The 27,259-nt window shown below is 45.1% G+C and overlaps 1 protein-coding gene across 1 annotated transcript; it reads left to right on the top strand.

Annotated features, from left to right (window-relative positions):
* Positions 1 to 127: 127 nt before the first annotated feature.
* Positions 128 to 17,646, top strand: LOC118077279 (keratin, type II cytoskeletal 6A). The gene is made up of 9 exons (XM_035100846.2): positions 128 to 849; positions 6,594 to 6,808; positions 7,613 to 7,673; positions 8,195 to 8,290; positions 9,573 to 9,737; positions 11,201 to 11,326; positions 13,131 to 13,351; positions 15,826 to 15,860; positions 15,957 to 17,646. Exons 1-9 carry the CDS (start codon positions 295 to 297, stop codon positions 16,304 to 16,306), a joined length of 1,824 nt encoding a protein of 607 aa, XP_034956737.1. The 5' UTR covers positions 128 to 294; the 3' UTR covers positions 16,307 to 17,646.
* Positions 17,647 to 27,259: the final 9,613 nt, after the last annotated feature.

The raw sequence follows: 27,259 nt of genomic DNA, 5'->3' as shown, positions 1-27,259 counted from the left end.
TTGCATGGCAAGCAATTTCGACAAATTAAAAGCTATCTAGTAGGTGTGTTGCATTTGGTGTTGAGCCGTTAGTGGAGAACTCATTGCTTGAAGGCAAGCCAAGCCCTTGATGAATATTTTGCCTTAATCTTCCCATTCCCAGGCAACCAAGCCCAGCTCTCCAAACACATATAAGGAGAAATATCCCACTCCCACATCACAGGGGGCTCTTGATCTCCTTCCATCTCTGCTCGTCTCTCCCTGCTTCGTAACTTTTGCCATCCTACCTTTTGCCATCCTCCCAAAGGAGCCACAATGAACCGGCAATTCAGTTCCAGATCATTTTCAACAGGTGGAAGAAGGGGCTATTCTGTTTCTGGCAGTGGCTTCCGAATGGGCAGCTCCTCAGCTTCCGTGGTTCCTGTTGGAGGAGTGGGAGCCTTCAGCGGTGGCTTTGGCAGCAGAAGTCTCTACAACCTTAATGGAAGCAGGCGGATATCCACGGGCCTAGTTTCTGGTGGAGGTGGTGGTGGTCACTTTGGAGGAGGCTTTGGCGCACGAAGTGTTGGGGGCGGTCTAGGATTCAGCAGTTTTAGCAGCGGTTATGGAGGTTATGGTGGTGGGGTAGGCTTTGGTGGCGGCGTTGGCCTGGGCAGTCATGTTGGAGGCTTTGGTGGTGGTGGTGGAGGATATGCGCTTGCAGGCCCTGCTCCCTGTCCAGCACCGGGACGAATCCACAATGTCATTGTAAACAAGAGCCTATTGGCTCCTCTGCACATGGAGGTTGATCCTGACATCCAGAGGGTCCGAGTGCAAGAGAGGGAACAGATCAAGACCCTCAACAACAAATTTGCCTCTTTCATTGATAAGGTAAGATGGAACTGGGAGGAAGTTGTATTGCAAAAGGGGTGAAAGGAAGACAAAAATGACCTGTTAATATTCTAAAACAGGAACTGGAGTAACTTTTTCTCGCAATACAAGTGGTTAGAGTTATGCTATTTCATGTATGGGAATCTTGGTGAACACAAAACAGTCTAAGGAGGGACAGCATCACTAGGCCCGAAGCAATAAAATGTTGGTTTTCAATTGCTTGTAATTCTAGGGCAAGGCAAATAACTTTAATCTATGGGTGTAGGTTAAACACTAGGAAACCATGCAAGCATAGTTCAGCAGCAGAATTGGCTTATTTCAGGGGATTGTGGAATATCCTTGTCGTTCAAAGCCTGGACAAGCAGCTGTCAAGGATGCTACAGATATGAGAAGGAGCTAATTTCTGAGGATGAGATGAGTAGTTGGTTCCTTTTAACTCTGTGATTCTGTGATGCAATTCTGGGCTGCATCAATAGGAGTATAGCATCTAGATCAAGGGAATTAATAGTACCACTGTATTCCGCTCTGGTCAGACCTCACCTGGAATACTGTGTCCAGTTCTGGGCACCACAGTTCAAGAAGGATACTGACAAGCTGGAACGTGTCCAGAAGAGGGCAACCAAAATGGTCAAAGGCCTGGAAACGATGCCTTATGATGAACGGTTTAGGGAGCTGGGTATGTTTAGCCTGGAGAAGAGAAGGTTAAGGGATGATATGATAGCCATGTTCAAATATATAAAATGATGTCATATAGAGGAGGGAGAAAGGTTGTTTTCTGCTGCTCCAGAGAAGCGGACACAGAGCAATGGATTCAGACTACAAGAAAGAAGATTCCACCTAAACATTAGGAAGAACTTCCTGACAGTAAGAGCTGTTCAGCAGTGGAATTTGCTACCAAGAAGTGTGGTGGAGTCTTCTTCTTTGGAGGTCTTTAAGCAGAGGCTTGACAGGCATATGTCAAGAATGCTTTGATAGTGTTTCCTGCTTGGCAGGGGGTTGGACTGGATGGCCCTCGTGGTCTCTTCCAACTCTATGATTCTATGATTCTATCTACTTATACCTGTGTAAAAAAGATAAACCATTGTGATCTGTAAGCTTCTAAAGATTCCATAAGGTAAAAGGTAAAGGGACCCCTGACCATTAGGTCCAGTCGTGACCGACTCTGGGGTTGCGCGCTCACCTCACATTATTGGCCGAGGGAGCCGGCATATAGCTTCCAGGTCATGTGGCCAGCATGACAAAGCCACTTCTGGCAAACCAGAGCAGCACATGGAAACGCCGTTTACCTTCCCGCTGTAGCGGTTCCTATTTATCTACTTGCACTTTGACGTGCTTTCGAACTGCTAGGTTGGCAGGAGCTGGGACCAAGCAACGGGAGCTCACCCCGTCACAGGGATTCGAACCGCCGACCTTCTGATCAGCAACCACAGTGCCACCTGGGTCCCTACATTCCATACATCATGCCATTTGGGCAATTTAGATGTTAATGAGCCATGAAGCTTGTGGACCATATTGTTGATCACATATGCTTAAAAGGCTGCTTCTATGTTTTGTGGATGCTTACATGTTTGGGACATTTAATATTAGCATAACATGGAATGAATAGAGCTCCCATTATCAGAATATATGTGCGAGGAACTAAATTCAATCCACAGCATTTCTAGCACATGGGCTAGGAAAGATCTCTGACTGAGAAATTCAATAGTGATAATGCTATTCTAGTGTTCTAGGTAGCCTTGCAAGCAAATGTAGGATCAGCAACGTCAATTATATTGACTTATAAGTATCCATGAGGCACAAACCATTTTGATTGCTCAACAGGCATTAATCTGCAGAGCAAGTCATTTGGGACAAAGATTTCATTGCTGCTTCTCAAAAGAGGATTGTGCTTTCCTAAAATTGAGATGCATCTGAGTAAATATAGCCCTGCTGGATACACAGTAGATTTTTTTTACAAGAGCAGAGAATTCTGGCTGAAATGCACACAGAACTCAAAGCATCCATTTTATTTGTTTCCCCCCTGAGGTTCAAACTTCTCGTATGCAAGGTGATTTTTAGGACCAAACTACTTTTAAAGATACATCTATTCCAAATGGAATGGAAATGAAATTTCATGAAGCCAACAGTTAGCAAGATTCCAGAACTTACCGTTTTGAATTTGGAAATGCTACAGATTTTCTGTTTGAAATTTGTCTTTGAGAGATAATATATAACAACAACAACAAATAATGATAACAGCAATAATACACATAAATCTTAAATTTTTGACTAGTTTTACAGCAGTAATGTCAAGGGCAAATTTTATATTGTGAACAGCCCTGAGATTTACGGATGACGGGCAGTACACAAATTTTGAAAAGAAAAGGAAGAATTAAACCCAATGGCAAAGATACAAGGAACTGTGGATCCAGCAGCACGATCGTTTTCGTAGTTCTTCAATGTAGCCCTTTTAGATGTGTTAATAATCTTCCAGATGGACAAATTCCAGCAACTTTAAAGGAGAATTAATGTCTCACCTTGGTTAAAATTGTCTCTGACATTTACCTTGTCAATTTCATGCCAAACCCTCATTCAAAACATTCCCTTTTGGGAAGCTCCTTGCTTTCCAAAGCCTTGACAAAGTTATCAAATGTTGCACATCTACAGTTTGCCAGGAGAACGTCATTGTTTCCCCCTTTTAAAATGCAAATGGAGAAAGAGAGTGGAAGATTGCGTAACTGAGTAGGGCACTATCTATAGCTGTACTGGAATGCTATAATCATAATAATTTAATTCAAAGCTACTGAATAACCCCCCCTCCCCCCAAATTTAGTCCTGTTCTCATTTCCCTAAGAGCAAGTCCCACTTGGACTCCTCAGCAGACAGGCATAGGGTTCTGCTGTAATTAGATCTTTTAGTTATACATTTTGATGAAGAAGGGACTATGTACTGTGTACTATGTACTATAAAATGTACTGCAGCCACATGTGATAGCCAAAGCACTGAATTTAACAGCTGATTAGCAAAATATAAATATTAGTGTTTTCAAAATGTAGGAATAGGTGGGGAATTCAATTCAGTTTGCACTTTCTGAATCAAGATGTAAACAGAAACACATCCTTTGCGATTTGGAGTACAGTTCTCCAGCCAATAAGGTGTACAAAGTGCATATTCTAAAGTGTGCATGTATATGCAAATATTAGTAAACATACAGAAATACATTATATCAGAGGAAACGGTTTTGCAAAAATGTCTCTATTAGGCAAATTGCACACAAAAATGTATATTCACACTAAAATGATGATGACTTTTCATTAGGATTTTTTAAAAATATATATATTGCAAACTGATATGGAAATGTGAAGAACTGAAAAAAGGAGAAAGAAAAAGAAACTGAAATTTATAGATTGGCCCATCCCTATTGAAATATTAGGCACAAAGTTTCACAGACGTTGAACATGGATGTTTCATCAGGAAAGTGTTCATTTTTGAAAAATTCAGGGATACGTGTACATATATATAAATATTGAATTTATACAAAACCAGTTCAGGCTACTTCTTGTATGCCACTGTTGTTGTATTGTGGCTGCCATAGGTCAGATATGGAGTCAGGGGCTGTGTGCATTCTTGTGCTGAAGGGTGAAATGGAGATCAAGTGATTACAGTCTTATGCTTCCTTGCCTTATCAGAAGAGGAATATGTAGCTTGTGGGGTAGGGTGTCATTTCCCTTATTGGTTTTCCCAAAAAAAAATATTGGGGGGGATATTCTGGTCCTGTCTTCTCACATTAAATACAATGTGCACACCCTCAAGGAACACAGGATGTGCTTCACGCATAGTTACGCGGAACATGTTTTCTTCAAAATGTTTTCTTTCATAATATCTGCAGGGTACTCTACCCACACAGCCATAGGTCTATCACAGGCATCCCCAAACTGCGGCCCTCCAGATGTTTTGGCCTACAACTCCCATGATCCCTAGCTAACAGGATCAGTGGTCAGGGAAGATAGGAATTGTAGTCCAAAACACCTGGAGGGCCAAAGTTTGGGGATGCCTGGTCAATCAGAACCCAGGCTTCCATATGCTTCTGGACTACAATTCCCATTATCCTTGATAACTTACCTTTCTGACTGGGGCTGATGGGAACTAGAATCCAGCAATATCAGAAGGGCCACAGGCCTGATTTATGCCATAGTGGTTTCATCCGCATGATTTCATCCAGGTTCTTGTTGCTCCCCCGTGAGATGATATGGTGTCAGAAGCCTTCATGAAGCCTGTACCAATTATGGCCTGTTGTGGAATCAGATGTTAACTCGGATCGCAGCTTTGGGATTGGGGTGCAGGCTCCTAGTGTTTAATGTTAATCTGAATCCATGTTATGCATGAAATTCAGGTATCTCCTCACACACACACACACACACACACACACACACACACACACACACACACAAAAGGGAGATGGAAAGGCCTTATTTTAGACATAGCATTATTGTCAAAGAACAGCAAACAGTCAGAACTTTCATGCTGTCTGCCCCTGTGCAGAACCTAAAACCTAAAGACACTCTCAATATAATCTCATACTTCCCAGCAGTTTCTCTTGTACCTGTACTTCTCATAAGCAAAATTTTCCTAGTGATTATGTCAGAATTACTTCCCTCCCCCTGCAAAGATGTACAGGGCTCTGTGCTCCACTGATGGGGAAAAGATCATCTTCTTCCAAGTGAGCAAGCAATGGTTTCAGAGTCCCATGTTGGGAATTGTCTTGCAACTGTGCTACACTTGCACCAAGTTTAAAAAAAACCATTATCCCATTAATTCTTCCAACATCCCTTTAGGCTCAGTTCCTTATTACTATGACGCTTGTTGTACAGACTAAGGAGCTGAAACTTTGAGATAGATAGTTTGCCCAAGGCCACCCAGAGATTCCTTGGCAGAGTTCCAGTATGCATTCAGTTCCCACAGTTTAAAAGCCTGTATTCTGGAATAATTTGAGAGTTTGAATTACTGTTAGGAAATGGGTTTCTGTGCTTGATTTATATCTTAATAATAAATACATTTTAACTGAAAAGCATTTATCAGAACCACCCAATTCCCCCTCTCCTACATTTTCACTCTCACTTTAGGAGCTCCATGATGAAGAATGGATCATGCTCACACCCAAAATATACAAAGTGGCTTTCATTTTATAATAAAGAGTCCTTACTAGTTTGAAATACATTTTTATTTTTTCACTTCCCCAAATGTACTGAGCAGATTTTCACTAAGGGCCCTTCCAGACTGGGTGGTTTTGTTGTTGCTGCTGCAGCAAATATACTTATGGTCTTAATTGTCATTCACAATAAAAAATTTTAAAGTCACCATTTTAAAAAGTCACAGTCCCGCCTTTTAGAACATAATATTTCAAATATTGCTGAGTTATAAATTCATGCATGATTTCATTTCAGTTTTCATTGGCTTTTAAAATGCACTGAAGGGGTAGACGAAAGGTTGAAAGAAGCTTCCCCTGGTACTAATATATTGTGAGACAGGTAGACCTGTGGTGGTATAGTCCTACCACAGGAGTATAATACCTTAGAATGCACATGGCAGGCATTTAGTACAGGGCCAGAGACTCACCATCTTCTTTTTACTTGATAAGCACATATATCTGTGAATTGACTCTGGTCCCATCCACGCCACGCCTTTAAACTACGTGATTTTCCTCAAGGAACCCTGAGAACTATAACCTCTAGCCTCATCTCTGCCCTTCCCTTGTTGTGTTTCAGGTGCGATTCCTTGAGCAACAGAACAAAGTGCTGGAGACCAAATGGGACTTGCTCTACCAGCAGGGCAGCCCAGCTCTGAGGGACAACCTTGAGCCGCTTTATGAGGCTTACATTGACACTCTCCGAAGGCAGCTTGACCACCTAGTCAATGATAAAAACCACCTGGACATTGAGCTGAAGAACACACAGGAGCTTGTAGAGGATTTCAAGAACAAGTATGTGGCAGAAAACGTGGCAGTGAGGGTGACAATGCCTCTTGCTTGCCTGCTTGGAAGACGAATAGATGTGTGTGTTGTGTGTGAGTGTGTGTGACTTTAGCCTGACTTTACAAAAGAGTGACATCCATTGTTCTGCCCACTTTTTTTTGCCTCTGGCCCTACTTGGCATGTGGCCTCTGAAAGGTTCTCTGTCAGGGAATGTGGCCCTCAGGCTAAAAAGTATTTCCCACCTCTGGATTTTTGGGTCTCTTCCATTCATCATCAGCTAATTTCCCACAAGGATAGCATACCCCTCAACCGTCCCAATTTGAGCAGGTCATCCCGGAATTATAGAAGCCATCCTTGCTTCTGATTGGATCCCGGCATGTCCCACTTTTTGGCCCAGCACAGGAATTTGGGACCGAAAAGTGAGTGTCTTGATTTTGTTCAGCAGGATGTTGGAGGGTGTGGGATGGCTGTGATCCAGCAGAAAACACATTCTCTTGGGATAAAGCAGTCTTCCAAAACATGGGGCTTCCTGAAAGACTTTGAGTAAACCATTGTCTCATAGCCTCATCTGCCTCACAATGTCGTTATGAAGATATATACTACTGGATAGCTCAGTTGGTTAGAGCATGGTGCTGATAACACCAAGGTTTCAGGTTCAATCCCCATACAGGACACTGCATTGCAGGGGGTTGGACTAGATGACCCCCAGAGTCCCTTTCAACTGTATAATGCTATGATTCTATGCCTGTAAGGCTTGTATTTTATGCACTTAAATTATCATGGTGACAACAATTATTTCTCCCTTTCTAACAGATATGAAGATGAAATTAATAAACGTACAGCTTGTGAAAATGACTTTGTGGTGCTCAAAAAGGTAAGTGGCATTAGGAAAATTTAAAACCAGAATGGCAGACCACTCTTACTTCCTATTTCTTATACACCCTGATACTAAATATCTGTATTCATGTATCCGTCTGTAGTGCAAGGACAATATAATGACAAAAGTCAGCACTTTCACATTTTGTAGTTCCACTTGTGCAAAACCCAAACCTAAACCAAGGTTTGTTCCATTTGATTGGTGAAGCGGACAATGGTCAGAGCTGGCATGAAAGGTCACTCACTTACTTTTCAGTTAATGTTCAAAATCATCTAAAGCTCAGCTTTGGGTGGATTTTGATTGTTAAATTCAATTTTGAGGAAGACTTTTGACAAAACAGAAGCCTAGCTCTTGAGGTTAGTTCTTAATCAACAGATTCACATCAGGTATTTTCACTTCACTTTGTTCCAGGGTGTATCACACCAATATGTTTTGGAGTTTGCACCTAATATTGGGCCTTATTGCACACACTGCTCTGCTCTGCTTATTCTAACAGTGATTTTATGTTTACCCCTAAGGATGTGGATGGCTCCTACATGCACAAGATAGATCTGGGATCCAAGGCCGACTCCTTGACTCAGCACATCCAGTTCTTAAGAGCACTCTTCGATGTGGTAAAGATTTTTATCCCCTTTTCTAACAGTATGGGAATGTATTCCTAAACCAACTTCATCATCCAAAATGTGACAAATAACTACAGCCCCACAAACAACAGATCCCATGGACAGACTAAAGTACAGTTGTACCTCTGCTCCCGAACGCCTTGGGAATCGAACGATCCAGCTCCTGAATGATCGAAAACTGGAAGTGAGTGTTCCGGTTTTCGGGGTTTTTTTGGAAGCAGAACTTCCAGTGCGGCTTCCGCTATTGTTTCCGGCGCGCCTGCACAATCGGGACGCAATTGGAAGCCGCGCCTTAGTTTCTGAACTTTTCGGAACTTGAACGGACTTCTGGAACGGATTCCGTTCAACTTCCGAGGTCCGTCTGTACTTCAACAAATTCACATCCACCTGCCAACCTATTCCCCCAACGACTTAACTTTACTCCAGTCCTTTTAAAACAAGCAAACATCTGAAACTGAACTTCTCTCTTCAAGCCACTCATTAATTTTAACACCAGTTAAACTACGGTAATTCCTGTCATTATGGCAGGGTGGGTGCCAGGGTCCTTGGTAGGGATGTGCAGGGGCGGAGGAAAGGGTGGGTGGTGGGTGTGGCCTGCTCCGGCCGTCACCACTGAGGGGGGTGACAAAATGCTGGACAGCACTCACCGCGGGGCCTGCAGTGCGCCCGAGCCATGCGTCTCTCCTGGGAGAGACGTGGTGGCTTGGGCACAAGCAGGCTCCACATTGCCCAAACGGTCTGCCTGCTGCCTCCCCCCCCCCAGTTGTAGGGCGGCTGAGGGGGAGGAGGCAGGCAGACGCTGCGGTGTGCCCTGCCCTTGCCCCAGCCCTATGGGCGGCTTGCCCTGCCCCAGGCTCCTGAGTGGCTTCTTCTGCCGCTGGGGATGTGCTATGCTGTTATGTGCTCTGTGTATACAGGCACATGAAGGCCCGGCTGTCATGCACCAGGAGTCAGGGAAGAGTTTCCTCCTTTTGCAACAGCACCTTCAAGTGCAGTCTCTGCTTCCCCCCCATAAGGACCTCTTACAGTATCTCTGATGGTGGTGTTTCCAGCAAGGCTATAAATAAAATCCATTTCTTTTCAGCAACCACAGGTTTCAGCCCAGTTTGTTGGCTATCTCAAATCTTCCTTTTAATGGAAAGGAAGGATTAAAAATACCTTGGACAAATGAATAAAATACCTTCTGGTGCCAGAAACCACAAGATGTAAAGACCAAGCTAGCACAACAGTTTTTCAAATGATAATAAAAAAACCTCTTTAATAATTCCCACAGGAACTGACTCAGGTACAGGCACAGGTTAAAGACACCAATGTCGTCCTACAAATGGACAACAACAGAGATCTGGACCTGAACAGCATCATTGCTGAAGTGAGAGCTCAGTATGAAGATATTGCCACCAGGAGCAGAGCTGAGGCAGAGGCTTGGTACCAAAATAAGGTAAAATTTTGTTGTAACTCAAACACAAAGTGCTACCAAAAAACTGAAATTCAAAGGCCCTCGTGAGTTTGAAAGTCGATTTTTGAACTGTTCCAAATTGTTAATTGGAATTCAAAGCTGAATTCAGAGCCCCATGCTAAATTTCAGAATACTTCATATTTGAAAGCAAATAGTTGGCAATCAAAATCTTAAATTATTTTTCAGAAACGTGTGAGATTTTATGGATATTAAAGTTTGAACAATATGAGTTCAAAAAAATTATAATTTTAAATTGGCACTTTATTTTTCACATGGTGACTTATGGCACCACCAGTCGTCCCCCCCCCCGCCCCAATGAGCCAATGCTTATCTTTTCAAGTGGTTGGGCTAAGTCTTTAGGAAACTGAAAAGAATAGTTTGTCACACAAAATAAATCCAAACTGATATAAAGCTTTTGCAATATGAAAATTCTCTCTATTCTTATTTTCTTTTTTTGAGCTCCAAAAGTGCTAAACTATGATCCAGTTATAGCAACTGAGAAGCACGACAATTTGAGCAATAGTTTTTATGACCTGATATGGAGCATCTCTCCTCGCATCACTCTAATAACATGCAATACCCAGAATTATTTATGTTGGGCCAATGCCATGGTTTCTTCCTGCCTCAACATCACCCTCCCCAGCTAGCTGATGTTAAGGTGGGAATGAAGTAGCTACAATACCAATTCATAGGCATCACAGAATAGACAATGTTTATGATTGCATACTTCACACATTGGGTGAGATTCAGCTAGCAAAGCATGCCAGCAGAAGCTCATGCAATGACTTGCACTAGCACAATGGGGCTTCCCCCTCCTTCCCCATGCTCCCCTAACTGGTTTAGGGGGTGTCAGGAGAACCCCCAAAACAGCATGCAGGGGGAGATCATTCCATCAAGCCAGCAGAAATGCTTGTCTCAATGGAGCAATCAGCTTAGCGCTACATTGACTTCCTTCCATTAAGTATTTCCACATGAGTCCATTCATAAGGACACAAAGATTTCCTCCCATGTACAAATGCATGTGCCTCTTCGTTGGCTTCTTCCTTGCAGAAAATATTGACACATTACACTTCAGTACAAAGGTATGGGCCATATGGCCTTCCTGGTGCTGTTGGACAGTTTCTAGCTCCAGCCAGCATGACAAATTGGGAGGGGTGGTGGAAGTTGTAGTCCAACATTTGGATGACCGAAGGTCCCACATCCCTGGTTTAATGCCATCCAGAATTTTATCTGTTTCCAACATCTGTGTAGAAATGCATCCATTATACCTTTCTTTGTAAAATTGCAACAATGTTCTAATTGATGCAACATGTTACCAACTGAAATCTAACTGAACACCAACTCCTTTCTCTATAGCCATTTACAGACATATACTTAGGAGAACTTGTTGACATGAGTTGCTTATGGAATATATGATGATTGCTATTTTGTTTTGTGGGTATCAGTTCCAGGAACTCCAAACTACAGCTTTCAAACACGGCGATGACTTGAAATCCACGAAAGATGAGATCGCAGAGATGAGCCGGCTTGTCCAAAGACTTCGCTCTGAAGTTGAAATTGTGCAGAAAGCTGTAAGACATAACTTTCCCCCCTCCACATAGCCTGTAAGGAAACCAATTGAGGCAGCTAGGGGCTTCATGGGGCTCAAGGTTCATTCTCCTATAATATGCTGTATAAATCCACAACAAGCTCAGCCAATCCTGGACAGGTTTTGAGCAAGTCACTAGATATCCAAACAATTCCTTCTGATCTCTTTTACTCAGTTTGTCAAGGACTTGTGTCATTGCTATTTGTTTCTTATGCTTGTACATCCTGTTCTTCCTCCTGGGAGCTTAAAGCAGCTTATATATGGTTCACTATACAATTGTCCCATCCATGCAACTCACAGGTCCAGACCTGAATAACATGCCTTCAGACAGCTCTCATATATTCCAACCCTCCTAACACCTTCCTCACCCCCAGGATTTAACCTGGGCTTACCATGTGCAATTATCGATGCATAGGTGCATTTTTGGCTTATGAAAGGAGGTGGATTTAAGAAATAGCAGCGGCAGGAGGGAGTGGAGAGTCATGGAACACCATAAACCACAGGCAAGGCAATAAGCATTAAAGCTTCAGAGGGAAAGGTAGGCGAGGAGCAGGGACGTTTCAAGGCATCCTTTCCACTCTGCCCTGTATTTGTTGCATACATTGCTGCTTCCACTCTGCTGCAGTTCATCTTCTGCCAAAACCTACATTATTCATCTCACGGTCCACTGTGGCTTATATTACATAAATTATGTAATGACAACATCCACCCCATTCATTTCAGCGCAAAGGAAATGCAATGCAAATAGTGGGGGGGAATGCAATCAGTTTGTATTGTTCGTGGATTGAAAGCAACAACAACAGTGAATGCCAACTGTATTTTCTGGATTAGTTTCCATTCCAGACATGAAACAAATAAGTGAACATTGTTGTCACTGGAATTATCTGACATATCTAATGAGAAGTGACCAACAGCAATTATGGCAAGACTCTTGCAGTACCAGATGTTTAAAACCTTTCTCTTGAATGTTTGTGTGAGCAACTATCGTGCCAAAGTAAGATTTTGTAGGTAGATTCAGTGGGTAGAGTTGGCAATAACCAATCGAATGAAAGAAAGTTCCAAGCTGGTCTTCCCTTTGCATGTATTTTTGCCTCATTCCTTCCTACATACAGAATACTTCTTTAGTCCTAACCTGTTCCTCATCCCTTATCTCATAAAGCATAAAATTCACATCACAAATGAAAGCAGGGCAGGGTGTTCCTTTCAGGGACAGGACTTAGGATGTGTGCACTACCCATCCAATAGATTGGTCAGCTTTTTGAGTGTGGTGAGAGGAGAAGTGTTGCATGATGATGAAAAAAAGTGTAAAGACCAATGGAAAGCGGAAGGCAAAATCTGCCATCAGGTTATTTTACTGGATCCTGTATCATAAAATGGATGCTGGCAGAACCCACAGAATCTTTGATTAAATTACAGGGATAGGCAACCTAAGGCCCAGGGGCTGGATGTGGCCCAATCACCTTCTCAATCCGGCCTGTGGACGGTCCGGGAATCAGCGTGTTTTTACATGAGTAGAATGTGTGCTTTTATTTAAAATGCATCTCTGGGTTATTTGTGGGGCATAGGAAATCATTCATATCCCCCCCCCCCCAAAATATATATAGTCCGGCCCACCACACGGTTTTACATCTCCAAATGCACAGTTGCCTAGGCAATTGCCATCTTTGATATTCTCTCTTTCTTTCAGAATAGCGTTTGGGGGGGGGAGATGTAGGAAATCAACCCACATGTTTAATAACTAATAACCAAAGGAGGCACTTCTCCATTTTTTTATATTTTTATTTTAGATTAATGGCCTGCAATCTTCCATAGCAGAATGTGAACAGCGCGGGGAAATGGCCCTCAAAGATGCCAGGACAAAACTGCTCGACCTGCAGACTGCCCTGCACACGGCAAAGGATGAGCTGGCTCGTCTGCTGCGTGACTACCAGGAACTGATGAATGTGAAGCTGTCCCTGGATGTTGAAATTGCTACATACAAGACACTGCTAGAGGGAGAGGAGATCAGGTAGGCACTGGGAAATCAGACATATCTGACGGCATGTGGATCCAGGTGCAAAATATGTCTGCCATTTTGTGGTTGGATGTTTTGAATGGGACTCCTGGTTCTTTTAGAATGTGGAACATAGGAAGCTGATTTATACTAAGACTGACTATTGGTTCACCTGTCTCAGAATTGCACTGACCGACAGCAGCTCTCCAGGGTTTCAGAATGGAGTCCGTGCCCAACACTACCTGGAGCAAACAGGGATTGGATAGGCATATAAGGTGCATGCTCTGTCACTGAGCTCTGCCTGTATCCAGTTCATGGAGCAGCCGCTGCCTAGTAGCCCTTGGGGAGTTTATTCAATGAGGAATGTACTCTGTAAATCTGTTGAAATTTCAAGTACCATGCAATGTTCATTCCACAGCTATCAGGTGTCAATCCATCAATGTGGCAGTGCCTTTGCCTTGGAACTCCCTGTCTATAACTATAAACATCAGTCAGGCACCCTCACTTTCCTGTTTTAAATGTCTGTTTAAAATCTTTCTATTTCAGATTTTTCTTAGAAGGGTCATGGGAATGGGTGATTGGCTAATGGGTATGGTGAACCTGTTGACAACTGTTGATGACTGTAATTGGCACAGCTGTCAAGTTTTCCATTTTTTAAAAAGGGAAATTCTCTTACGCCGAATAGGATTCCTCACGAGAAAAGGGAAAACTTGACTGCTATGGTAATTGGTCCTAAAGGAAAAAGCAAGGGATGCTTGCTAAAGATATTTTTGGTCACTCTTTAAAAATCCCTTGCTTTTTCCTGTAGGACCAATTAGTCATGAATCCTCCCCCTCCTTCTCATTACAGTGGTGCCTCGCAAGAAGGATTTAATTCATTCCACGAGTCAAATCGTTTTGCGAAAAATTCGTCTTGCGAATCACGGTTTCCCATAGGAATGCATTGAAATTTCTTTTTTGCCCATAGGAACGTATTAATTTAATTTCAATGAATTCCTATGGGAAACTGTGATTCGCAAGATGAATTTTTCACAAATTCGTCTTGCGAGTCACCATCAGATCACCATCAGATTGCAAAACACATTTGTCTTGCGAAAAATTCGTCTTGCAGGGCATTCGTCTTGTGAGGTACCACTGTATATATAAGGGCTTGGTGACTTCTTTCTCAGAGTATCTGAAGAAGTGTGCATACACACGAAAGCTTACACCCAGAACAAACTTAGTTGGTCTCTAAGGTTTTATTGGAAGGATTATTTTAAAGACTTTCTTAGGACAAATAGACTTGATTCTTTTAAGGGAGTTTCTTTGGAAGAGCTTTTAAACAATCGTTTAAAATATATATATTTGTTTTACATTGGTTTGTGTACACTGCCAGGGCCGTCTTTAGCATATGTGCCGCTGGGGTGCAAAGATCTGCCCAGTGCACCCAAATTTAGTTTAGCTGGCATATTTTTGCAGAAATGGAAAGCTAAAATCTCATGCTGAAGCACATGTGTAGTAGAGCCCTAAGTACTAAGTAGTTAGTCAAAGAAAATGCAGACAATTAGGGAAAATAAAAAATTTCTTGCTGGCGCAAGATCAGTCATGTCAAAGGTGCCGCTGACCCTGCTGCCGCATAGCAACTCAATACAATACGTAACATAATCTTAGGTGGCTTCAGCGGCGGGCGCCTGGCACCCCCCAGAATTAGGCACCCAGGTGCCCTGCACCCATTGCACCCCCGGGTAAAGACGGCCCTGTACACTGCTTAGTTTTTTAAAATCAAGATATATAAATTATATATATTTCCTCCCTCTCTTTAAATAGAATGGATGTAGGTAGATTCAAGTATTGGAGCGGGGCTGGGGAAGCAGTGGCCTTCCAAATTAGGAGGCACTGTTTTCTGTTCCACCTTGTTTTTGTCACATGCAGCACTGTGTCTGTTTGCTGCAGTTTGACTACATTATTCATCTCAGGGCTTATCCACGCTTACCTTTCCTCCACACTTAAATTGTGACACAGTCCACAATTTAAAGCTCTGTGTCCCAGTCCCCCTCCTTTTTTGCTCTGGAGCAGGCATCCCCAAACTTCGGCCCTCCAGCTGTTTTGGACTGCAATTCCTATCTTCCCCAACCACTGGTCCTGTTAGCTAGGAATCATTGGAGTTGTAGGCCAAAACATCTGGAGGGCCACAGTTTGGGGATGCCTGCTCTGGAGTTTTCCCCGTGAAAACCCACTCTTGGAAGCTGAATTGGAGCAAATATCCATCTGCGAAAAACCTGAATTGACATTTGCTTTGATAGAGCACTAAAGAGTGGGTTGGACCGCAGCTGTAGTCACCCCTGAACATTGACCATGCTGGTTGGGGCTGATGGGAATTGTAGTCCAAAACATCTGGAGGGCAACAGGTTGAGGAAGGCTGAGCTAAATCAATCCCTATAACTAATGAAATTACCAAGCTGGTCTAGCATGGTTTGCTCTCACTTTAATAGGTTGTGTTTATCTTTTTAGGATGTCTGGAGAATTCACAACCCCTGTTAACGTATGTAAGTATGTGCCATAGCATCTGACTCCGTTAAGAAACAAGGCTCTTTGCTTGAGGGACAGAAGGACACCTCTAATATGATTTTCCTACCCCACAGCTGTGGTCAGCAGTTCTAGCACCATCAGCGGTGGCGGTGGAGGAGGAGGATATGGCCTTGGAGGCGGAAGCGGATACAGCATTGGAGGAGGAAGTGGATATGGTGTCGGAGGTGCAGCAGGAAGCGGATATGGCACCGGAGGCGGAAGTGGGTTGAGCCTTGGCGGTGGAGGTGGCGGGAGCTATGGACATGGCCATGTCAGTGCTGGAGGAGGAAGAGTCAGCAGAATTAGTACCGGAGGCAGTTTAAGCGGTTCCGGAAGCCTCACCGGTGGAGGATATGGCTATGGAGGAGGCAGTTCAAGTGTGAAGATCGTACATTCCTCTTCAAGCAAGAGAATGAGCAGCTAAGGTTTCCTTGCTCACACCCTCCAAAAGTACGCACCATTCCTTGCTTCAAGAAAACAAAGATTCTCCCCCAATTATGTATATCCCCCTCAAAGCCCATAACGCACACTTACCAGTGATTTTCACCTGTATAACTTTCCCCTCAACAATGCAACAAGGAAAGTGCCAAATATTCAATTATTTGGTTTATGCCACTCTTTGTAGTTACAGAACAGTACAGCTATCTCCGAGATCATTGCCTCCTTAATGCTCAAACTAATGATAAAAATTTTCAGAGCTTGGACTGCCTAAGAAAGGAATTATCAGGCATCAAAGCTAATAATCTTGTCCTGTTAGGACTAATTGAGTTGGGGATCTTAACATCAGCTCCAGCACCCTTCCTGACCCAACCGAACAAATCTAATCAAGACTGCACCATTAATTTAAGCAATAATTCAAACAACTCGGAGATATTAAGTAAAGAATGGGATTCGGAGAGACAGGCAGGTGCCCTTCTACAAGTCTGGGCAAGAAAGGATTTGCCCCTTCCAAACCAAATAGCTATAGAAGACTATAGCTCTTTGAGTCATGATGAGAAAAGTTAGCTGGTGCAACTTTGTACCAGGCTGTAGACTGGAGAAGCTCAGGCTTGAATATGTAGGCATATTTAAAAGAAGAAAATGAATTCCTAAATTAATGTTAAGGAGGAGGGTTTCTTGTTCAGTTTTCTCATTGGCATGCTAGTTTTGTGTGGACAGGGAGGCTTTGTAATAAATGGGAAGCAGTTAAATATGTGCTTGCTCTCCTCACCCAAGCAAAGGGCTGAAGTGGTACAGTACAGGAGAAATTGTATCACGCGACATGACTGTTCCAATAGTGTGGGGTCTTCAGCCCAATGCTCAGTCACAATAAGGCTGTAGACAGTTGCTTTTTCCTTGCACTCTAGTTTTCTCTGTTGATACTTGATCTTCTCAACCCATGGGGTGCTTCTTCCAGAGCACTCTCCTTTTCGTTACTTGTACAGTTGCATAACTCTCAAGCAAACTGGTGCATAGCCTTGTTCCAGAATTTCTCTTTTCTCACCTAAGTGGCTCCTCCCCAGGCCCATTTCGTAGCAAAGAAAAGGAATGCCCGGAAGCGAAATGAGAAATAAATAAATGTGGTGGTGCAAAACAACAGAAGTGCTTTAAAAATAATAATTGTGTTGTATATTCCATTTTGAAACACACAGTCTGTTAAACATTGCTAACAATAAGCTACAATTCAAGTATTCAACAATTTCATTGGCCGTTCCGTGAGACTGATGAAGTATGCTCTTGTCTATGGAAGCTTATACTGCAATAAATCTGTTAGCTTTTATGGTACCAAGACTCCTTGTTGTTTTTACAGTTCAAAGCATTGGTATCTCTACAGGCAACAGGTAGAAATGTGCTTACAGATCAGGCCCAGGAAGGCTCCCCTCCTGACAGGTACTTGTCATGTGTTCATGGTGCTCCAGTGGCAAGAGAGGGAGACATGTGAGAGAAATCAAAATGGACAGATACTCCCATCTCTAAAACCAGGGTGGAGCCAACATGGTGCATTCCGTTAGACTCCAAACTCCCACTGAACAAAGTGAATGCAGGGATAAAGATTTGTGGAGCAGGTACATCCTAAGCCAGGTAGGAGCTCTCTAATACCCACCTCATACACTGATGTAAAGATAAATAAAAAAATTCCTTCAGTAGCACCTTAAAGACCAACTAAGTTTATATTTTGGTATGAGCTTTCGTGTGCATGCAAAGGATGTAAAGGATGTAAAGATGTAAAGGATGAATTTCAGAAGCTCAGTCAAAATCTGAAAAACAAAACATACCTCTGCTGCAAAGACCAATACTGCAAGTATTCCGGTGTGGGCATAAGCAGGCAGCTCATGTGTGTGCCTTGCTCTGGAACTATTCAGCTGCCGTATTCGGGCCTTGGACGAGTGAAACCAACCACCTGTCTCCTTGATCCTTGCCCATCCTGGCTTATAAAAGCTAGCTGGGAAGGGCTGGGTGATGGGCTTCACAGGGTGGTGAATGCTTCTCTCTGTGACGGAGCCTTCCCCGACCCGCTGAAAGAGGCGGTTATCAAAACACTTTTAAAAAAAACAATCTTTAGATGCAGCCAATATGGCCAACTATCACCCAGTCTCAAATCTTCCATTCTTGGGCAAGGTGATTGAGCGAGTGGTTGTCGAACAACTCCAGGCACACCTGGAAGAAGCAAACCATTTGGATCCCTTCCAGTTGGGATTCAGGCCTCATCATGGGACTGAAACTGCCTTGGTTGCACTGGTCGATGATCTCCGGTGGGCTAGGGACAAAGGTGAGAGCTGTTTCCTAGTTCCGCTGGATCTCTCAGCGGCTTTTGACACCATCAACCATAACATTCTTCCGGACCATCTAGAGCAGGCATCCCCAAACTGCGGCCCTCCAAATGTTTTCACCTACAACTCCCATAATCCCTAGCTAACAGGACCAGTGGTCAGGGATTATGGGAATTGTAGTCCAAAACATCTGGAGGGCTGAAGTTTGGGGATGCCTGGTCTAGAGGGTTTGGGAGCTGGGGGCACTGTTATACCCAGCTCTACCTCTCTTTCAAATCAGAACCAGGGAAGGCAGTGAAGGTCCTGTGTGAGTGTCTGCAGGTAGTTGGAGGATGGATGGCGGCTAACAGATTGAGGTTGAATCCTGACAAGACAGAAATACTGTTTTGGGGGGACAGGAGGCGTGCAGGTGAGGAGGACTCCCTGGTTCTGAATGGGGTAACTGTGCCCCTGAAGGACCAGGTGCCCAGCCTGGGAGTCATTTTGGAATCACAGCTGTCCATGGAGGCACAGGTCAATTTTGTGTCCAGGGCAGCTGTTTATCAGTTCCATCTGGTATGCAGGCTGAGACCCTACCTGCCCGCGGACTGTCTCGCCAGAGTGGTGCATGCTCTAGTTATCTCTCGCTTGGACTACTGCGATGCGCTCTGCATGGGGCTACCTTTGAAGGTGACCGAGAAACTACAACTAATCCAGAATGTGGCACCTAGACTGGCAGCAGCCGCTGAGACCACATAACATCCGTCTTGAAAGACCTACATTGGCTCCCAGTACATTTCCGAGCACAATTCAAATTGTTGGTGCTGACGGTTAAAGCCCTAAATGGTCTCGGTTCAGTATACCTGAAGGAGTGTTTCCACCCCATCATTCTGCCTGGAAACTGAGGTCCAGTGCCGAGGGCCTTCTGGCGGTTCCCTCACTGCAAGAAGCCAAGTTACAGGGAACCAGACAGAGGGCCTTCTCGGTAGTGGCACCTGCCCTGTGGAATGCCCTCCCACCAGATGTCAAAGAGATAAACTACCAGATTTTAGAAGACATCTGAAGGCAGCCCTGTTTAGGGAAGCTTTTAATGCTTAATAGACTATTGTATTTTAATATTTTCTTGTAAGCCGCCCAGAGTGTCTGGGGAAACCCAGTCAGATGAACGGGGTATAAATAATAAATTATTATTATTATATGCACCTTGGATAGCTCAGCTGGTATAGCATGAGATTCTTAATCTCAGGGTCATGGCTTCGAGTCCCACATTGGGCGAAAGATTCCTGCATTCCAGGAGGTTGGACTAGATGAGCCTTGTAATCCCTTCCAACCCTACAGTTCTATGACTATATGACCTGAGCCATCTTCCTGTGGTCAGGTTGTTTACCTCGTCGTAAACACCTGTCAGGTGAGATCATTGGATGGCCTGTTCTATGCTGACATTGTTTCCCTCCTGAAGGGTTGCATTGACTTCATGTCTATGGTTCTTCTTCCCAAAAGCTGATTGATTTTGGACCTATTTTGGCTGGGCAAATGGGGTATAAAGGCCTGAAACAAATCAACCAGCATGGGCCAACTGCAACAAAAGAGAACATTTCAGTGTTCCCGCGGAAATACTTGTGTGCAGAAAAACAACAACATTAGCTTCTAAAATTATTTGATACATTTTATCCCTGCCACACACAGGGGTGTAGCAACGGGGTGCGATAGGGGCGCTCCGCACCGGGTGCCACCACTGAAAGGGTGACAAATTCCGGGCGGCACTCGTGCCTGAGCCATGCATCTCTCCTGGGAGAGACACAGTGTCTCGGGCTCGCACAGGCTCGCCTGCTGAAAAGGTCTGCCTGCTGCCTCCCCCTCAGCTGTAGGGCGGCTGAGGGGAAGGAGGCAGGCAGACTCCTCAGAGCCCCACAAGCATCTGGCCTCGCCCCTGCTCTGCCCTGGGCACCCAGTCAGCTTGCTCTGCCATGGAAGTCTGGGGGCTGCACGAGACTGCAACCTTGGCACCCCAAAGGCAACACAGAAGCAGGCACACATCCTCAGCAGGCTAGGATGCCAATAGACTGGAGGGAAGTGAAGATTTTGTGGCAGGTCCACACTTGTATTGGAGCCTAGTTAGAAACTCTTCCTTCTGACGGTAGGACTGTATGCATTAGCTTCTTCTAGGAATAACACACAGCAAACTAGTGTGGCATAGTGGTTAATGAGTTGGACTAAGACCTGGGAGACCAGGTTCAAATATCCACTCATCCATCATGGTTGCTGGGCGACTTTGGGGCAGTCACCATCTCTTAGACTAAGCTACCTCACAGAGTTGTTATGAGTATAAAATATAGAAGTGAGGACCAGGAAAGCCATCTTGACCTCCTTGGAGGAAAAATGGGATATAAATATACAGTGGTACCTCGGTTTAAGTACACAATTGGTTCCGGAAGTCTGTATTTAACCTGAAGCGGACTTAACCTGAAGCGAACTTTCCCATTGAAAGTAATAGAATTTGGATTAATCGTTCCAGACGGGTCTGCAGAGTACTCAACCTGAAGCGTACTTTACCCGAAGTATGAGTGTAATTGGTTCTGGAAGTCTGTACTTAACCTGAAGCGTACTTAACCTGAAGCAAACTTTGCCATTGAAAGTAATGGAAAGTGGATTAATCCGTTCCAGACGGATTCGCGGAGTACTTAAACTGAAAGTACTCAAACCGAAGCGTACTTAAACCGAGGTATGACTGTAATCAAGAATTGGCTTAAAATGTGTACCAATTTGAATTTCTCATCCATCTTTAGTCCACACTGCTTGTCTCAGACTCTGTCATTGCTTTTTAGCAGTGGTATCAGTCTTCTTGGCCAGCTGCACTTCCTCTGGGAAGTACAACATTAATTACACTGCTTGTTCTGCTTCTAGCACATGCCTGTTGCAGGGCAAGCTTTGGCACGGAGCACTGGGCCAATCGCTTGAGCCAAAGAGCTTCCTGCTGAAGATTAAGCCATTTGAAAATTAATTGAGTTAATTGTTCCCTCAGCTGCTATTTGGTCTGCAGGGAAGGCCTCTTATGCTTAGCTTTTCTGCTTAATCGCATGCTATGAATGGATGGATGAAACACATATGGGGGAAGGGCTTTGGCTTTGGCTAAATTAAATTGTGATGGTGGGGGGAGGTATTGAGTGCAGGACGCTATAAAGTTCATGTTTAAATTACTGCCTTTGAAGCATACCACAATGAATTTTCAGATGGAGAAAAGGCATTTTGAGGAGTTATTTCACCTATGAGAACTCTGCATGAGATTTTGTTTTCTCCCCAGAATTCGCTTCACTTTTTCGTTGTTCTTTTGTTTTGCATCATGTTTTGGATCAAGTTCCAGTTCCTTGAGCAGCAGATGATGCTGTCAAACAAATGGGAAATGCTATAGCAACCCCATAGGTGCCTTTGACTGGACTTAACCGTCCAGGGGTCCTTTATCTTTAGGGACATGGGTGGTACTGTGGTCTAAACCACTGAGCCTAGGGCTTGCCGATCAGAAGGTTGGCTCAAATCCCCACAATGGAGTGAGCTCCTATTGCTCAGTCCCAGCTCCTGCCAACCTAGCAGTTTGAAAGCACGCCAAAAAGTGCAAGCAGATAAATAGGTACCACTCCGGCAGGAAGGTAAACGGCATTTCTGTGCACTGCTCTGGTTTCAGGTTTCCATTGCGCCAGAATGGACCCAGAATGGACCCATTGCTGGCCACATGACCCAGAAAAACTGTCTGTGGGCAAACGCCGTGTCACGGTCCAGGTTACAGGCAGTTGGAGTCCCAGCTTGGTACGTCAGGACCGGGGTAGAGGTCGGGATGCAGGAATCAGCAGTCCAGGGTCAGAAGTCCATGAATCAGGAAGCCAAGAGTCCGAGGGTCAGGAAACCAGGAGCCAGTATGCCAAGGGTCCAAGAGGCAGGATACCAGAAGTCAGGAAACCAAGGGTCCAAGAGTGAGGAAACCAAAAGCCAGGATGCTAAGGGTCCAAGAGTCAGGATACCATGAGTCAGGAAGGCAAGGGTCCAAGAGTCAGGAAACCAGGAGTCAGGAAGCCGAAGCACAGCTAGGTGGGTAGCGTGTTGCTGTGGTAAAGAGTCTGTCATGGTCTGGTCGGTGGGAGATAGCAGTCTCAACTAAGGACATCAGGACCGGGGGCGAGATGGTGGTGTGGAAGCAGGAATGAAAGTTCAGGTGGCATGGGGCTGAGGGTCAAGCAGCAGAAAGGCGTGAAGATGAGGAACCGAAGGCTGGGAAACAGGGCGTCGCAAAGGCAAAGGTCCAAGGGTCAAGGAGCAAGGCGTCACGAAGGCGAAGGTCCATCCATGGTTGTTTAAATATATCCTGCAGATGGGTCCTACTGCACTATTGCAAGAATATGTGGCAGAATGAGCCTTCAAAATACTGAATCATTTTACTCAGAAAACTGTACCCTTCTGAGTAACCATAAGAATACTGTATTCATCCAGCAAAAAATATTTCCTCTGTGGGTGTGTTCCCCCCCCCCCAAACAGATTCTGTTCTTGAAATCTTTAGTAGCCCTAAGCAGTTGTCAAATTACAAGAGGCATATATTTAATGGAGCAAATTTCATCTTGGATGGAAAAGGATCCTCCCTGCAGAAGGTGGTGAGCCTGCCATTCCTCATGAACCCAATAAAATTAACGAATGCCTAAGTGAGGGGATTAACAAGGCAAATGAGTCTGGTCTAACTTTGCCACAGACACAGGGCTCAAGAAATGCTGCCCGTTCTGTCTCAAAGGCAGACATGCCTTTTAAATGAAAGGGAGTTGGTTGCTGGATCAAGGCTGGAACAGAATCCCAGGGAGGTCCTTCCTCTTCTTGCCCCACAGTCATCAGACTTGGTGGCACCTCCTGAACAGGGCATGGCGATCTTTGGACGTGTCAGCTGGTGCAGAGGAATGTGATGAACAAGTGTATAGCTCAAGTGTATGCCCCCCTACACACACACACAAACCCACACACCCCAAATCAAAACAACAATCTCCTCCCACAAAGACATTAAAACTTTGTGCCAGTGTAACCATTTTTGAATGAGTTACTCACAAGGAGATGTCTGATCGTGCAAGTATAGCTGTCTAGATCCAAATGCCAGAAGCAGATGCTTTTATTCCAGCCTCACAGAATCCCCTTTCCTTCATTCTGTGGAACTGTGTGAACATAACAACACCAACCACATTTATATCCCACCTTTTCTCCGAAGCATTCAGGGAGGCAGACATGACTCTCCCCCTGTCCCTTTTATCTGCACAACAAACCTGTGAGGTAGGTTAGCCTGAAAGAGAGTGGCTTATCCAAGGTTACCCGGTCTACCCATTCATGGCTGAGTGGGGATTTGAACTCCGTCTCCGAGATCTTATTCAAGCAGTCTAACCACTACACTGGCTTTCACATTCTTTCTTTCCCTCCATTCCCTTCTCAGGAAAATGTCTGTCCACCCCTTGACTATATACAATAAGATGCATGAAAGGATTAAGTGGCAAGAGGTATTTTCATTTACCGTAAGGTAGCAAAAGCCGAAGCTAGCCTAGTACCCAAGGCAAGCTTCCCTTCTGTGTGCCACATGCCATCATGGATGTTTGCACTTTGCAAGCTGGTTTCCATCTGCCATCTGTTTACAACAGCACGTATTGCGTGGCAAGGTCCCAAACCCAACCGGGAAGTGGAATAAAGACACATGAAACAGTATTTTAGGTTAATGGGTGAAACAAGGCCACAACTTTATGGTTACAGAATGTGAGTGGTAATGGCTTAGGCCAGGCATCCCCAAACTGCAGCCCTCCAGATGTTTTGGCCTACAACTCCCATGATCCCTAGCTAACAGGACCAGTGGTCAGGGAGGATGGGGATTGTAGTCCAAAACATCTGGAGGGCCGAATTTTGGGGATGCCTGGCTTAGGCACTGGAGACCACATGACTATATCTGACTCCTGCCCCTCTGCAGGAGTCTTGGAAGGGTTAACCACCAGTAGGGGAAGCCCTGCTGATGCACATCAGCTAGGAACTCCCCCAGGGTCACCACTAGGGGTCGTGCCATGGCCCTAGCCCCCCCGTCTGGGGCTTTGGACAGAGACCACGCCCCCAGATTCCTTTAATTTTGTTGTTGTGTATGGGACAATGACAATAAAGAGTATCGTATGGTAACGGAATACCCTTGAATTATGAGGGGTAGGTGATGGCCACTACCTCCCCTCCCCTTCAACCTAATTCTCCAATGCCTAACTGCCAAACCTTACAAAGTTGTGATGATTTGCTACGAGGTAGGGGAAAAACCAAATGGCCAGTGCCAATTTGCCAAGTGGGAAAAATTCCTAGCAGGCCCCTTGACTTAGCTGCCAAGTATCCCGTTTTTCGCAGGAAACCCCTGGATTTTAATCCGTTTCCCGCTGTTCTCCCGAATGGAGAAAAATCCTGGAAATCCCCCAGATTTCCTACCTGCCCTGGAGCCTCCATTTTGGGTGCTCCTCTGACCATGTGTGGGCACCGGAAATAGGGCAGAGCGGCACCGGAAGTCGCTTCTACACATGCCCGGTGGCCACCTTGGTAGTGGCCGCATGGCGGCAGCCATCACCAAAATGTCTGCGCCATGTGGCCACCACCAAGATAGCCGCCACCATGTGGCCACCACCAATATGGCCACCGGGCATGCGTAGAAGCAACTTCCAGTGCCGCTCTGCCCTATTTCCGGTGCCCACACATGGTCAGAGTGGCACCGGAAGTTGCTTCTACGCAACTTCTGGTGCCGCGCCGCTGCTGATTCCGCATTTTTCGGGGGGAGACTTGGCAGGTATGCCCCTTGAACAACCAAGGTGACCAACCGAGGTTCAAAGCAAGATCAAGGAATAAAGAGCCTAACCTAAGGGAGAGAGAGAGGGAGAACTGACCAAGCAGGGAGGAAACAGGGATGAGTCCTTGGCCGCAGGCAGTTTAAGTAGCCATTGTCACGCACCCAGACCATCTGGATTGGAGGCCCTAAGGATGACGGGTCGAGGACCAACCAGTGGTGCAGGGGCTATCCTGTCCCGTGCACATGGGGAGGGCTTGCTCCCAGCCCACAACGCCATCTTCCTAGGAAGGGGAAATGGCTTTTCCATGCAAGCTGCTTGTCTAAGAAATACTGATGGTATTTCTCATTTAAATTAGCAAATGACTCACTTGCTGGGCTGTAGCTTAGCCTTGATGCTTTCTTCAGCTCCACCATTGCAGATTGCTTGCCTAGTTTCATATTTACTCAAAGGTCCAGACCTTAACTAGCATTCCAGCCCTGAAAAGTAGCTGAGTGACCAAGAACTGCTAGAGGCTGGGCTATTCCAAATTTTTTAAAAATGATTATGAAGCATGTGAACTGCAGCACTTGCTGTCCTTGCTGAGCGAGAGGCAGGAGAGCCAATGGCTTCAATTAGAATGCTTCTTACTGACAGATGTACAGCTGTTGGCATTTTGCCACACATGAAGAAATATGTTAAATGCGGGACGACAAATCAACATACTACAATGCAGGCAGTTTTTCAGGCCTTGATGAGGAGAATGGAACTGCTACTGCGGGGACTCTCTCCACTACCGGTAACTCTCCTGCAGGATCATCTGGTGTACAGTCTACCTCGGAAGGTGCTGGACTCTCCTTCAATGGAAGTTTCTAAGCAGAGGTTGGATGTCCATCTGTCATGGGTGCTTTAGTTGAGATTCCTGCATTGGCCTTACTTCATCCCTTAACCCCCCCTCCCAATAGTATTTACAGTTCACAACACCAGGAACCCTAAAATCCAAGTCTGCGTGGCATGAAAGCAGCGGCGTAGCTAGCTGCTCAGGTGCCCGGTGTGGCCCGCACATCCTGCAGCCAGGGGCGGGGCGCACTGCCTGGAGCCTCTCCACTGCCTCCCCCTCAGCTGTAGGGCGGCTGAGGGAGAGGTGATGGGCAGACGAAAGCCCCACGCTGCCGTTTCAGGCAGCGTGGAGCCTGCCGGCGCCCTAGCCACCACATCACTCCCAGGAGAGACACGTGGCTCGGGCACACTGCAGGCCCCACGGTAAGTGCCGGCCCCCGCAGTGTGGCACCCAGTGACAGCCGCGTTTCGTTGCGCTTGTTGACTGAACTACAAAGTTTCGTGAGCCCATTTATTTTGAAACTCATATTTTTGTCATTTTGTCACACACACCCCCTCGGTGATGACACCTGGGGCAGCCCGCACCCACCACACACCCCTTCCTCCACCGCTGCATGGAAGATGGGGCGGGATGGCGGCTTCTGAATGAGGCAGCAAAGGGCCTTTCTGAAGCCATTTAGCTTGAGCCTAATTGCCTTATGGAAAACAGATTAATTAGAGATCACAATGTCATCATCCAGCTGCTTGCAAGCCAAGCGACTTCTCCCCATTTCAGATGTTCTCTTTCTTTGATGTCTCCTTTTGTATGCATGTTTAAAAATTCATCTCATTTGCCATTTATGACTTCCAAATCAACCAGTCCCATGGATTAAACATCTTGAGGCCATGCCCATCTTATTGAAGGTATATAAAGCACAAACTTCCAGTGGACATGTGAAAAGGGGTTCCATTCTCTTCCCCTCTCTCTGGGACATCTGGTTGCAGCTCAGCTTTGCTTCAATAATCTCTGTCCCA

The sequence above is a fragment of the Zootoca vivipara genome, chromosome 2, assembly GCF_963506605.1.
Source record: "Zootoca vivipara chromosome 2, rZooViv1.1, whole genome shotgun sequence".
NCBI classification, from domain to species: Eukaryota; Metazoa; Chordata; class Lepidosauria; order Squamata; family Lacertidae; genus Zootoca; species Zootoca vivipara.
This window is presented reverse-complemented; position numbering and strand designations above follow the sequence as displayed.

Excerpts from the sequence above, each read along its gene's own strand:
- LOC118077279 (XM_035100846.2), top strand. The coding sequence starts at position 295 with ATGAACCGGCAATTCAGTTCCAGATCATTTTCAACAGGTGGAAGAAGG. Across the intron at positions 6,809-7,612 it reads GTAGAGGATTTCAAGAACAA|ATATGAAGATGAAATTAATA; the intron begins GTATGTGGCAGA and ends CCTTTCTAACAG. Across the intron at positions 15,861-15,956 it reads CACAACCCCTGTTAACGTAT|CTGTGGTCAGCAGTTCTAGC; the intron begins GTAAGTATGTGC and ends CCTACCCCACAG.